This window comes from Panthera pardus, unplaced genomic scaffold (genome assembly GCF_024362965.1).
Source record: "Panthera pardus isolate Hobbes unplaced genomic scaffold, ASM2436296v1 HiC_scaffold_11, whole genome shotgun sequence".
NCBI classification, from domain to species: domain Eukaryota; kingdom Metazoa; phylum Chordata; class Mammalia; order Carnivora; family Felidae; genus Panthera; species Panthera pardus.
Window position 1 is genome coordinate 8988206 of NW_026526666.1, and position 15113 is coordinate 9003318.

Here is a 15113-nt window from a genome sequence, read left to right on the forward strand (position 1 = left end):
ACCACACACAAAGGGCTATTCTCAAAAGTTCAGTGGTTAAGTCTGCCATAAATTTAAATTAGGAGGGTATAAGATGCAGGATTAAGAGGTGACCACATGTGCTATAAAAATATTGGGAGTAGGGGAGCCCGGGTGGCTCAGTCAGTTGAGCATCGGACTCTTGATTTCAGCTCAAGTCATGATCCCAGGGTCATGGGATTCAGCCCCGTGTCGAGCTCCCTGCTGAGCATGGAGCCTGGTTAAGGTTTGTTCTCTCTCCGCCCCCGCAAGTTCCCCCTCTCCCCCCTTTACAACTTTCACACTCTCACTCTCTATAAATTAATTTTAATTTAAAAATTAAAAAACTTGGGGCACCTGGGTGGCTCAGTCGGTTAGGTGTCCAACTTCGGCTCAGGTCATGATCTTGTGGTTTGTGAGTTCAAGCCCTGCATCAGTCTGTGCTGATAGCTCAGAGACTGGAGCCTGCTTCAGATTCTGTGTCTCCCTCTCTCTCTCTCTGCCCCTCCCCCACTCACACTTTCTCTCTCTCAAAAGTAAATAAAACATTTAAAAATTTGTAATAAAAAATCCCACGCTGGGGCGCCTGGGTGGCTCAGTCAGTTGAGCAACAGACTTCGGCTCAGGTCATGATCTCATAGCTCGTGAGTTCAAGCCCCGTGTCGGGCTCTGTGCTGACAGCTCAGAGCCTGGAGCTTGCTTCGGATTCTATGTCTCCCTCTCTCTCTGCCCCTAACCCACTCGCATTCTATCTCTGTCTCTCTCAAAAATAAACATTAAAAAAAAAATTTTTTTTTAATCCCACACTGGACTAATCAATAGACAAATGGATAAGGAGGATGTGGTATACATACATACACACACACACACACACAGAGGAATATTACATAACTGTGTTATTACATAACACAGAGGAATATACATATAAAAAAGGATGAGATTGTGCCATCTGAGACACCACGGATGGACCTAGAAGCTATTATGCCAAATGAAATAAGTCAGACTAAGAAAGACAAATACCATATTATTTCACTCATATGTGAAATCCAAAAACAACAAAAACAACAAAAGAATAAACAAAAAGCAGAATCAGACCTATAAATACACAGAACAAACTGATGGTAGTCAGATGGGAAGAGGATGGGAGAATGGGCAAAATTGGTGACAGGAAGTGAGAGATACAGGCTTCCAGTTAGGAAATGAATGAGTCACAGGAATAAAAAGCTCAGCATAAAGACTACAGTCAATGATATTATCATGGTGATGTAATAGGACAGATGGTAGCTACACTTGTGGTGAACACAGGATAATGTATAAACTTGTTGAATCACTATGTTGTACCTGAACTTACATAACGCTGTATGTTGACTATATTTTAAAAAACAGAACAAAACATTAGACTAAGAGTCAAGGAATATACTCTTTTCTCCTCAATCTTTTACTATCTTGCTGGGTGATTCTAAGTAAATCTCCAAGTACCTCTTGGCTTAAATCTGTCCATCTACATAAATCAAGGAGCTAAATGAGGTGACGTGTAGGCTTCTGCCCAGTTCTAGTGATCTCATTTCATAATCTTTTTTCCAGCAGGTATAAATTTTGGTAGCTTTTTTTCACACACTTGCATTTTTGTATCCTCCTTCCTAAATATTTCTGCATCATAGTTGATAACACAATTTTGATGGAAGTAAATCTTTTTGCTCTCTGGACTTATCAGGAGTCATCCTCAGAATTTCCAAAACGTAGCTGTTTTCATAGACAAATTTTTCTCTCTTGGAAGGACTGATAATGACAACTACACCACCTTGTGGCCAAGTCTAGGAATTTAACACTTCCTGGGGTAGAAGGGTAGTTTGAAAGAAAATTCACCCCCATTCTAGAATACTGAAATATTCCCCTTCATAATAAGTCACAGAAATGTATATATTCTCCTACCAGTTCATTCTTTTCTGAAGGTTACATTTCTAGTGATGCATATACAGGCATATCTCCTTTCACTACACTTCACTTTACTGTGTTTCAGATGCTGTGTGTTTTTTGGTGTTTTTTGTTTGTGTGTCAAGCAAGCCTATTGGCAACATTTTTCCTTAACCATTTTGCTCACTTACTGGAACTTTTTTCTCTTTGTGTCACATCCTGATAATTCTTACAATATGTCAAACTTCTCCATTATTGTTATATTTGTTATGGTAATCTGTGATTGGTGATCTTTGATGTTACTATTGTAATTGTCTGGGGGCACCATGAATCACACCCTCATAAGATGGCTAACTTAACTGTTAAATGCTGTGCGTGTTCTGATTGCTCCACTGACCACCCATTCCCCGTCCTTCTCCCTCTCCTGGAGCCTCCCTATTCACTGAGACCCAACAAAACTGAAATTAGGCCAATCAGTAACGCTCCAATGCCTCTACGTGTTCAAGTGAAAAAAAGAGCATGAGCTATAAATGATTGAGCTTAGAGAGAGGAAGGCATGTTGAAAGCTGAGATAGGCCAAAAGCTAGGCCTCTTGCACCAAACAGCTAGGCAGGTTGTAAATGCAAAGAAAAAGTTCTTGAAGGAAATTAAAAGTGCTACCTCCAGTGAACACACACAAATGAGAAGTAAAACAGCTTTATTACTGATATGGAGAAAGTTTTAGTGGTCTGGATAGAAGATCAAACCAGCCACAACATTCCCTTAAATCAAAACCTAATCCAGAGTAAGGCCCTAAATCTCTTCAATTCTATGAAGGCTGAGAGAAGTGAGGAAGCTGCAGAAGAAAAGTTTGAAGCTCGCAGAGGTTGGTTCATGAGGTTTAAGAAGCCATGTCCATAACATAAAAGTGCAAGGTGAAGCAGCAAGTGCTGATATAGAAGCTGCAGGAAATTATCCATGAGACCTAGGCTAATTAATTACTGAAGGGGTCTATGCTAAACAAGAGAGTTTCAATGTACATGAAACAGCCTTATATTGGAAGCAGATGCCATCTAGGACTTTCATAGCTAGAGAGGAGAAGTCAATGATTGGCTTCAAAGCTTCAAAGAACTGGCTGACTCCCTTGTTAGGGGCTAATGCAGCTGGTGAATTTAAATTGAAGCCAGTGCTCATTAACCATTCTGAAAATCCTAAGGCCCTTTAAGAATTACACTAATCTACTTGCCTATGTTCTATAAATAGAACAAAGCCTGGATGACAGCACATCTGATTACAACATGGTTTACTGAATATTTTAAGCCTGCTGTTAACACCTACTACTGCTCAGACAAAAAGATTCCTTTCAAAATATTACTGCTCCATGACAATGCACCTGGTTACACAAGAGCTCTGATGGAGATGTACAAGGTTACTGCTCTGATGCCTGCAGCCCATGGATCATGGAGTCATTCTGACTTTCAAGTCTAGTTATTTAAGAAATGCATTTTGCGTTTTTTTTAATGTTTGCTTATTTTTGAGAGAGAGAGGGAGAGAGAGAGGAAGAGAGAGAGAGAAACAGAATGTGAGTAGGGGAGAGCAGAGAGAAAGGGAGACACAGAATCCGAAGCAGGATCCAGGCTCTGAGCTGTGTGCACAAAGCCTGACACAGGGCTCGAACTTATGAACTGTGAGATCATGACGTGAGCCAAAGTCAGATGCTTAACTGATGGAGCCACCCAAGCACCACTTAATAAGTGCATTTTGTAAGCCTACAGCTGCTACAGATAGTGATTCTACTAATGGATCTAGGAAAAGTAAATTGAAAACCTTCTGGAAAGGATTCACCATTCTAGATTCCATTAAGAATATCTGTGATTCATAGAAGAGGTCAAATATCAGTATTAACAGGAGTTTGGAAGAATGTGATTCCAATCCTCATGGATGACTTTAGGGGTTCAAGACTTCTGTGGCAGAAATAACTTTAGATGTGGAAACAGCAAAAACACTGGAATTAAAAGTGAAGCCTGAAGATGTGATTTAAAGGCTGCAATCTCATAAAACTTTAACAAGTGAGGAGTCACTTCATGTGGATCAGCAAAAAAAAAAAAAAAAGTGGTTTCTCGAGATGAAATCTACTCTTGATGAACATGTTGTGAAGATTGTTGAAATGAAACAAAGGATTTAAACTATGATGTGAACTTAGTTGATAAATCAGCAGCAGCATTTGAGAAGACTGACTCTGATCTTAAAATAAGTTCTACTATGGGCAAAATGCTATCAAACAGTATCCCGTGCTACAGAGAAATCATTCGTGAAAAGAAGAGTCAGTGAAGCAAACTTCATCGTTGTCTTATTTTAAGAAATTGTCACATATCCCAACCTTCAGCAACCATCATCCTTGATCAGTCAGCAGCCATTAACATCAAGGCAAGACCCTCCACCAGCAAAAAGGATTACTACTCATTAAAGGCTCACATGATGGTTAGCATTTTTAAGTAATAAAGTATTTTTAAATTAAGGTATGTACACTGTTTTTTAGACATAATGCGCACTCAACAGACCACAATATAGTATACATGTAACTTTTATATGCAGTGGGAAACCAAAAAATTCATTTACTGTGGTATTTGCTGCATTGATCTGGAACTGAACCCGCACTATCTTCAAGGTGTACCTACATACAGAACATTCACGATTTTCTGCTTTACTTTTTTAATGGAAATATAATTAACATACAGTATTATATTTGTTACATGTATACAATGTAATGATTCAACAATTCTATACATTACTCAGTGCTCATCACTGTATTTTTTAAACACTTATATGGCATTTTCTATGTGCCACGCTCTATTATAAATGCCTTAAAATATTATCTCATTTAGTCCTTATAACGTTAAAAAATAGATACTATTAATTATCCCTATATCAATGAAGAAACTGAGGCATAAAGTAATTTTCCCAAACTCAGAAATGTTTCATAAACCTAATAGTCATTACATATAAAGATTGTGCTATTTCAATATTGTTGGAATAAGGCATAGCAAATAAAAGCTTATTAAAATTTTTTATTTCTTGTATTATTTCCTCATTTGTAATTTATATATCCAGAACCCCAAACGAAATATAGGGCATTTACTAATCTAAATAATGGGCCTATATTACTGGAATTATACATGAATCAAAATAACTCCATAAGGATACATGATATATACTGGTATACACTAAGCACATTCTATATTTAGAAATGAATATTAGATGTTCCTTACATATTTATGATCAAAAAAATTTTTCAGGTAAATGTTAGAAAAACCAGGAGAATTATATAAAACTCTTACCTTGTCTTTTTTTTCTTTGAGAAGAACTGTGTTTTCTTTGGTCTCTTTTTTGAGTTTTTCCTATTAAAAATGAGTACACACAATGCAGTCATTACTGTTATCAAAAATTAATGCTATTATCAAAATCTTTGCTGAGAAGTATCAACAAAGAATGCTAAACTCTAAATATTAGAAAATAATGAAAAAAAGCAGATTAGTTTCTTTCTACAGAGCCCATTATTTAGTTTTGATTATCTTTTTTAAAAATTCTGATCTGTCTAGTATGTATCTGTGGAATCCTGAGTCTTTTAAAACTCTGAATCAACTTTCTCATTTGTAAAATGAAGTAGACGAATTGGATTATAAACTAAGGAATACACACAAGTAATAACTGTGAAGAGCTATAAAGAGATCCAAGTATTATGGGCCTTTAGATGCAGAATTCAATTTTTCTGTGTGCTGAGAGAGGATACATCTCAGTTGGACCTTGGATAATGAACTTTCAACATGAGATAATCAAGGATGAGGGAAAAAAGAGTACAAAATACTTAGGAAATAATAGATCACTTTTGCTGGAGATTAGGGTACGTGTACTCAGTATAGAAAAGAGAAAAGTTACCCCTGGCCTACAGAAAAAAATATGTATTATGCCTTTAATATGACAGCCAACTGGAAAACAGAATTGTTACAGCCCCAGGGGAACTTAAAGGACTCAGAGAAGGGAAAGTTCCAACACACAGAACTTTAAGCAAACTTGCCGTGCCTGCCCATGATGCCTATGCCAAAATCAATCCTCACTGAATGCCTCTTGTACATTGTGCTCTCTATCCCAGAGTGTTGCTCCTAACCAAAAAACTCACTTCACCACAAAGACGCTGGCAGTAAACTAATTTAACAATAGTCACTATTCTTATTATGTATCCTATCAACCACCAATGGTTGATTTTTAGTTATAGTGAAAACTGGGGTCTCTACTAAGGGACTAGAATAAGGGCCTAGAATGCTATCTTCTATTGTAAAGTACATCCTCTAAACCAGCAAAATTGCACTGCCTCTCTGAATATGTATCTTGGCTTCTAGAAGACAGAAGGGCAAAAGCACCTCTTATGACTGCAATGACTCTATTAAAGTCTGGAGACTTTTACTGGTCTGGAGATCTTAGTACAGTCTATTCTAATACAACATATGTTTCCAAGGTGGGAATTATTAGCTCATACACAAACATGTATCTTTGGGAGTGGTTAATTGATCTTGAGTTCCTTAAGAACATACCAATGCGCAGTCCACTATGGTCCCTATTCAATCTGAATAACTAAAATATGCCTGTAATACACATTGGCAAACAGAGGATTGACTTCAGCCACAGGAATAGAGAATGACAGGCCTATACCCAGATTTCAGACTTGAACAAATTAAATTTATAAACCTAGAACCCTCTAAATTAAAAGAAAGCCTGGTAACTCTTGTGGAACGATTTTGTAATAGTATCACAAATAAATACTGTATTTTCTAGTATCTTGTGCGCTGAAACACTAAGACTTATGGGTAAGTGGACACTGACTATAAATTAACCCCATTTATTACACCCATAATGTTACTATTTTTTCATTAGATCAAGTGCAGGCGTTTTGGGATCAGGTGAAAATGGCATTTAATCCAAGTCTACTTTCACAATGAGCCCATGGAACTATAAACCTAATCTATGGTCATTTCTTTGGATCCTAAGAATAAAGTTTGATAGAGAGTTTAAATTCAGTAAGTGCCATAATCCCCATACTGGTTCTAACCACAGAATGAGGGTTTTAAATTTGGAAGGACCAACTGGAAGACTTTGTTATTTTCCTCCATATCAAGAATGTAAACAAATACAAATCAAATGTCACATCTCACATAGGCAGAGACTAAGGTCCCATTAAACCATGGAAGATATAGAGAAGGTGATTTATCACAGTCCCACAGAGATAATTTTTGGAAAATTAAATTTGACTGTCATCTAGTAATAATTTGGTCATACCAATGGGCAAGTAACAGAAGTCAAAATACGGATTGCCATAATGACTGGGACCAAAATTGAGAACTAAGAAAATAGTTTCATATAAAAGATGAACTGAATCGGGGTGGGGGGAGCGCCTGGGTGGCTCAGTCAGTTAAGCATCCGACTTGGGCTCAGATCATGATCTCACGGTTGATGAGTTTGAGCCCCACATCAGGCTCTGTGTTGACAGCTCAGAGTCTGGAGCCTGCTTCAGATTCTGTGTCTCCCTCTCTCTCTGCCACTCCCCTGGCTCGTGCTCTGTCTTCCTCGCTCTCTCAAAAATAAATAACCATTAAAAAAATGAAAAAGAAAAGATGACCTGAATCTATGTAAATATAAAGCTCAAATTAAATACCAGAATCATGGTTACAGAACAAATACATGTGTTTATTAATCTTGACAATGTAAATTAATACCAAAATTGTATAAGCAAGGAAGAAGCAGTAGGAGGAAGTGTTAGATACACTGTTTACAAATACAAAGGTAACCAGTAAAATAACTGAAAATACTACACACACCTTTCAAATTAACAAGATACCCACACACACATTTAGAGAAAAAGAAAAAATAAATAAATATTAATATGTAATGTAAAATAAGAGGACAAAAACATGATATAAATCATATCAATAAGGGGTTAATATCCAGAAAATATAAGTCAACAACAAAAAACAATTTAAAAATGGGCAAAGGATTTGAACAGACAATTCTCCAAAGAAGACGTGTAAATGGCCAACAGGGGAAGGAAACAATTAAGAACTTCCAAAATAAATTCAATAACATAAACATACAATCACATGCCATAATTTCTGATTCCAGTGAGACTCAGCATGACAGCCACTGTAGACCTGTGCTTATTTGATTCTAGTCAATATGGCTCTTAACCTAATCACCACTTGTATAGTACTGGTGAAAGTGGACACATATAATAATGACAATAACTGTCACTAGTATACCTGTATTGATAAGAAGTAATCTGAGGGGATAAGTAGGCAGTCCAGGAAAAAAAAAAAAAAAAAAGAGGCCTATAAAATGCACAGAGAGTGAAAGTTTCAGGAAAAATGACTAAATTTTTTTCATTTTGGTCTATCTAGTCTGGATAAAGAAAGTACAACAAACATACCCATACAGAATTAATTATCCATGCCAATAAATAGGACATACTAGCAATAAAGTCAAAAGACAAGTTAAAAAAAAAAAAAAGAAAGAAAAGATTCACCTGAAGGAGCAGAAAACACAAAAAGAAGAGATTCACTGAAAAAATAAATGAATTTTGTCCTTTTCCCAGCCTCCCGCTTACCACGCTGTAAGTAGAATATACCAAATCATGATATTCTTATCTTTCTTGCATAAACTGCATGAAGAAACACAGCTTGAAGAGAGACTGGTAAATGGCAAAAGTGAATACACACACTGGAATAATACTCAGCCATGAAAGAGATCTTGCCATTTACAACAACATGAATAGATCTATAGAGTATTAAGTTAAATGAAATAACTCAAAGACACACATACCATCTGATTTCACTTATGTGGAATCTAAAAAACAAATAAACAAAGCAGAAACAGACCCATAAATACAGAGAACAAATTGATGACTGCCAGAGGGGAAAAGGGTGAAGAGATGGCAAAATGGGTGATTGAGAATAGGAGATACAGGCTTTCAGTTATGGAATGAATAAGTCAAGGGATGAAAGGTACAGCATAGGAAATATAGTCAGTGATAACAGCACTGTATGGTGGCAGATGGTAACTACACTTAGGGTGAGCATAGCATACAATACTAAATGCTTTCAATAGGAAAAGAGAAGATTGATGTCAGCAAAATGGCAAGAGTTTTCTACCATCTACCCCACCAAGACAACATATTTTAACAATCATCCACAGATGAGAGTTCCTCTATGGACATCCTGGAATCCAGCAGAGAAGTTACAGCATTTCACTGGAACCAAAAAAAGAAAAAAAAAAGAAAAAAAATCATAGATCGAACACACTGAAGATGACAAGAGGAACAGTTTCACTTTACCCATGTTACCCCTTCTCCCAAGAAAGCACAGTTCAGTGCCAAGAAAGACCTCTCAGCCAGCAGTTTTTCCTATGGGAAAAAGTGAGACCGAGAGAGATGCCCAGCTTCCCCAGTTATATAGGATACTGCCAAGAGAGGGATGCCCAGCTTCCCCAGTTGTACAAGATCACTCCATCCATGATACTGAGGTTAACTATAAGACTAAGGGGTGAGGAGGGTTGGGACTATAGCAGCAAAAGTTTAGAATGTATTTAAGGGACACAGATCCTACTAACTACATCATGGACTCTATTGGAAAGCCTGACTAAGAGCTGCTGAGGATACCTTGCTTGAAGATCTCCTCAACTGGCCAATGGGCATTCTCCCAACGCTCCACACATCTCACCCATACACGTTCTACCCCGCTGCCAACCTATGCATGCCCCTATAAGTGTGGCAAGTGTGGGTCTTTGTAGATGGCAAGTGATCATGTGCAGAAAGCTGGGTCAATGCTGCATCATGCAGACATAATGAAAGTAGTCCTTCAAGCTGAAATGAGAGGATGGTAACTAGTAATATGAAAACATATGAAACTATGAAACACACTGGTAAAGGTCAAATTCAAAATACTCTAATATGTATGAAGGTGGTATGTTAATCACTTAACTATCTCTCGTATAAAAGTTAAATAAGCATTAGAAATAGCTAGAGCTATAAAATTAACAAGTCAGGAAACAACAGATGTTGGCGAGGATGCAGACAAAGGGGAACCTTTTTGCACTGCTGGTGGGAATGCAAACTGGTGCAGCCACTCTGGAAAATAGTAGGGAGGTTCCTCAAAAAATTAAAAATAGAACTACCCTATGACCCGCAATTGCACTACTAGGTATTTATCCAAAGGATACAGGAGTGCTATTTTGAAGGGGCACATGCACCCCAATGTTTATAGCAGCACTATCAACAATAGCCAAATTATAGAAAGAGCCCAAATGTCCATTGATTGATGAATGGATAAAGAAGATGTGGTACGTGTACACACACACACACACACACACACACACACACACACACACACACAATGGAATATTATTTGGCAATCAAAAAGAATTAAATTTTGCCATTTGCAACACATGGATGGAACTAGAGTATATTCTGCTAAGTGAAATAAGTCAGAGAAAGATAAATATCATATGATTTCACTCATAGGTGGAATTTAAGAAACAAAACAGATGAACATAGCAGAAGGGAAGGAAAAATAAAATAAGATAAAAACAGAGAGGGAGGCAAACCATAAGAGACTCTTAAATACAGAGAATAAACTGAGGGTTGCTGGAGGAGTGTTGGGTGGGGAATGGGCTAAAGGGGTGATGGGCATTAGGAGGGCACTTGTTGGGATGAGCACTGGGTGTTATATGTAAGTGATGAATCACTACATTCTACTTCTGAAAACATTACACTATATGTTAACTAACTTAAATAAAACTTAAAAATTAAATTTTAAAAATGAGAAAAAAGAAATACAGCTACAATAATTTGTTAATGGACACACATTATTAAAAGATGCAAACTGTAACACTGACTGAAAACACAAAATGTAAAAGGGACTTGTTTGCACTACAAGTTATTATCACCTTAAAATAGACTATTAGAACTATATGAGTTTCTAGGGAGGACTCATGGTAACCACCAAGGAAAAACTTACAGTAGGAACACAAAAGATAAACAGAAGGGAATCAGAAGGGAATCAAAATATACCAGTAGGTAAGATTATCATTTCACAAAGGAAGATGCAAAAGAAGAAAGAAACAAAGGAACTACAAAACAGCCGGACAACAATTGGATGGCATTAGTAAGTCTTTACCTAACATTAATTACTGTAAATATAAATGGACTCAATTCTCCAAGCAAAAGATGGAGAGTGGCTGAATGGAAAAATACGGGTAATGGATGAAGAATGGATAAATAAAGATCCAACAATGTGCTGCCAACTAGACTCAGTTATGCTTTAAGGACATTGGTCAAAGTGAAGGGACAGAGAAATATTCCATGCAAAAAAAAAAAAAAAAAAAAGTCTATTTGACAAAATAGACTTTCAGTCAAAAGCTATAACAAAAGACAATGAAGGTCATTACGTAATGATAAAGGGGTCAACTTATCAAGATCATATAACAACTGTCAATACATATGCACCCAACAGCAGAGCACCTAAATATATTAAGCAAATACTAACAAACCTGAAGGGAGAAACAGAAAACAATATAATAGTAAGGGACTTCAGTACCTCATTTTTTTATTGAAATATAATTAACAATGTTAAATTAGTTTCAGATATACAACATATTGATTCAACAATTCTATATATTACTCAGTGATTATCACAATAAGTGTAGTCACTATCTGTCACAACACTGTTATAATATCATTAGAACATTGTTATATCATTAGAACAACACTGTTATAATATCATTGACTATATTCCCTATACTGTAGTTTTCATCTCTATGACTTATTTTTTTATTTATTTTTAATGTTTATTTATTTTTGACAGAGAGAGAGAGAGAGAGACAGAGCATGAGCAGGGGAGGGGCAGAAAGAGAGGGAGACACAGAATCCAGAGCAGGCGCCAGGCTCTGAGCTGTCAACACAGAGCCTGATGCGGGGCTTGAACCCATGAGCTGCGAGATCACGACCTGAACCAAAGTCGGACGCTCAACCGACTGAGCCACCCAGGCGCCCCTGACTTACTTATTTTAAATTGAAGTTTGTACCTCTTAATCTCCTTTACCTATTTTACCCCTCCCCACCACTTTCCCTCTGGCAACCACCAGTTTGTTCTCTGTATTTAAGAACCTGTTCAGGGCGTCTGGGTGGCTCAGTCAGTTAAGCGTCCGACTCTTGGTTTCAGCTCATGTCATGATCTCACGGTTTCATGAGTTCGAGCCCTGCATCAGGCTCTGTACTGTCAGACTGTCAGTCCCTCTCTCTCTCACTCTGTCCCTCCCCTGCTCACACTGTCTCTGTCTCTCTCAAAATAAATAAACTTAAAAAAAAAAAGAGAGAGAGAGTCTGTTTATTCAGGGGTGCCTGGGTGGCTCAGTTGGTTAAGCGTCCAACTTCAGCTCAAGTCATGATCTCATGATTCATGAGTCTGAGCCCTGCCTGCATTGGGCTCTCTGCTGTCAGTGCAAAATCCACTTTGGATCCTCTGTACCCCCCTCTCTGCCCCTCCCCTGCTTGTCCTTTTCTTTCTCTCTCAACAAATAAAAAATTTTAAAAATAAGTAAAATATGAGTCCATTTATTCATTTGTTTTCTCTTTTAGATCCACATATAAGTGAAATCATATGGTATTTGGCTTTCTGTGTCTGAGTATAATACCCTCTAGATACAGCCATATTGTCACATATGGCAAGATCTCTTTCTTTTTTATTGCCAAGCAATATTCCATTGTGTGTGTGTGTGTATCTCATGTCTTCTTTATCTAGTCATCTATCAATAAACACTTGGATCACTCCCACATCTTGGCTAGTGTAAATAACGCTGCAGTAAACATTAGAGTGCATATATCTTTTTGAATTAGTGTTTTTTGAGAAACAAAAAACCTCCTGATTTTAAGATTTATTACAAAGCTAGAGTAATTGGTAGAATTAGTGGATCATATGTTTATTTCTATTTTTAATTTTTTGAGGAATCTCCATACTGCTTCTCGCAGTGGCTACATCAATTTACATTCTTACCAACAGTGCCTGAGTCTTCCTTATTCTCCATTCTTCCTTATTCTCCTTATCAACACTTGTAATTTCTTATCTTTTTTTATTCTAGCTATGCTGACAGGTGTGAGGTTGTATCTCATAGTGGTTTTGAACAGTACTCCATTTTCAACAATGGATAGATCAGTAAGGAAACATTGGAATATGAACTATGCTTTAGACCAAACAGACCTAACAGACATACACACAACTTTTCATCCAATAAAACATATTGAGACGAATATTCATTCTTCTCAAAACACATGGAACATGTCCATGGTAACTCATATGTTAGGCCATAAAACAAGTCTTAACAAATTTAGGATGACTGAAATCATACCAAGTATGTTTTAGAACCACAAGAGTATGAAATTAGAAATCAGTAACAGGAGAAAAACTGGAAAATTCACAAATAATGTGGAAATCAAACAACATACTCCTGGATAACCAATAAAGAAGAAATCCAAAAGGGAATTTAAAAAATATATAAAGCAAATGAAAATGGAAACATAACACACTAAAACTTACAGGATGCAAGTAGTTCTAAGAGGAAAAAGTTTATAGCAGTAAACACCTTCAACTAAGAAAAAAGAAAGATCTCAAGTAAACAACCTAAATTTACATCTCTAGAAAATAGAAAAAGAGGAACAAACTAAGTTCAAAGTTTGCAGAAGAATGCAAATAACAAAGATCAGAGTATAAAAACATGAAAGAGACAGATGAGGAAGGGGAGAGGATGGGACAGGGGGAGGAGGACAGAAGGAAAAGGACAATGGCTAAGTCTGATCATTTGAAAAGATAAACCCAACACACCTTTGGCTAGATCATTAAGAAAAAAGAGAACTAAGAGTCAAATGAATAAAATCAGAATTAAAAGAGGAGATATTACAACAAACACCACAGAAATACAAAGAATCCTAAGAGACTACGAAAACAATTATATGCCAACAAATTGGATAACCTAGAAGAAATGGGTAAATCCCTAGAAATGTAACCTACCAAGACTGAATCATCAAAAAATAGAAAATTTGAACAGACCAATAAGAATCAGTTGTCAAAAGTCTCCCAATAAGAAAAGTCCAAGAGAACACCTGATTGCTTTTCTGGGGAATTCATCCAAACATTTAAAGAATAACTGACACCAATCTTTCTCAAAATATTCCTCCCAAAGTGAGGAAGGAACACTTCCAAACTCATTTTACCAGGCCAGCATTACCCTGTTAACAAAGCTAGGGAAGAGAATTATAAGAAAATTACAGGCCAATATCCCTGATGAACACAACTGCAAAAATCCTCAACAAAATACTAGTGAAGGGAATTCAACAGTACCGAAAGAATCATACATCATGACCAAGTGGGATTTTTCCCTGGGATACAAAGATCGTTCAAATACACAAATCAATAAATGTGATAAACCACATTAACAGAATTGAAGGGTAAAAATAATATGATGATCTCAACAGATGCATAAAAAGCACCTGACAAAACTGAACACTCTTTCATGTAAAAACTCTTAACAAATTAGGTATAGTAGGAATACACCTCAACATAATAAAGGCCATATATGAAAAGCCCACAGCTTACAACATAGTCAATGGAGAAAAGCTGAAAGCCTTTCCACTAAAATCAAGAAGAAGACAAAGATGCCCACTGTCACCACTCCTATTCACTTATTTCTCTGCCAAAGAAAGCAGACAAGAAAAAAAAAAAAGGCATCAAAAATGGAAAAGAAGAAGTAAAATTATCTCTATTTGCAGATGACATGATTTTATATGGAGACAATCCTAAAGACTCCACCAAAGAGCTGCTAGAATAAACAAAGTTGCAGGACACAAAATTAATGTACAAAAATCCATAGCATTTCTATACACTAGCAACAAGTTATCTGAAAAAGAAATAAAAAAAATAAAATGATCCCATCCATAATAGTGTCAAAACTATAGGGTATTTAGGAATAAATTTAATCAAGGAGGTGAAATATTTGTGTATGAAAACTTTTCTTTAAATATAATTTATTGCCAAATTGGTTAACATACAGTGTGTAAAGTGTGCTCTTGATTTTTGGAGTAGAGTCCTGTGGTTCATCACTTACATACAACACCCAGTGCAATGTACATG

General features: G+C 36.6%; 1 protein-coding gene across 3 annotated transcripts in view; it reads right to left on the minus strand.

The window, feature by feature from the left end:
- The window catches only part of SYCP1 (synaptonemal complex protein 1), a 124823-nt gene that overhangs the window by 15427 nt on the left and 94283 nt on the right, over positions 1-15113 (minus strand). For all 3 annotated transcript variants that reach the window (XM_019457936.2, XM_053890884.1, XM_053890882.1), the window contains one exon: positions 5229-5288. In XM_019457936.2, coding sequence (XP_019313481.2) covers positions 5229-5288 — 60 coding nt within the window. The remainder of the gene's footprint in view (positions 1-5228; positions 5289-15113) is intronic.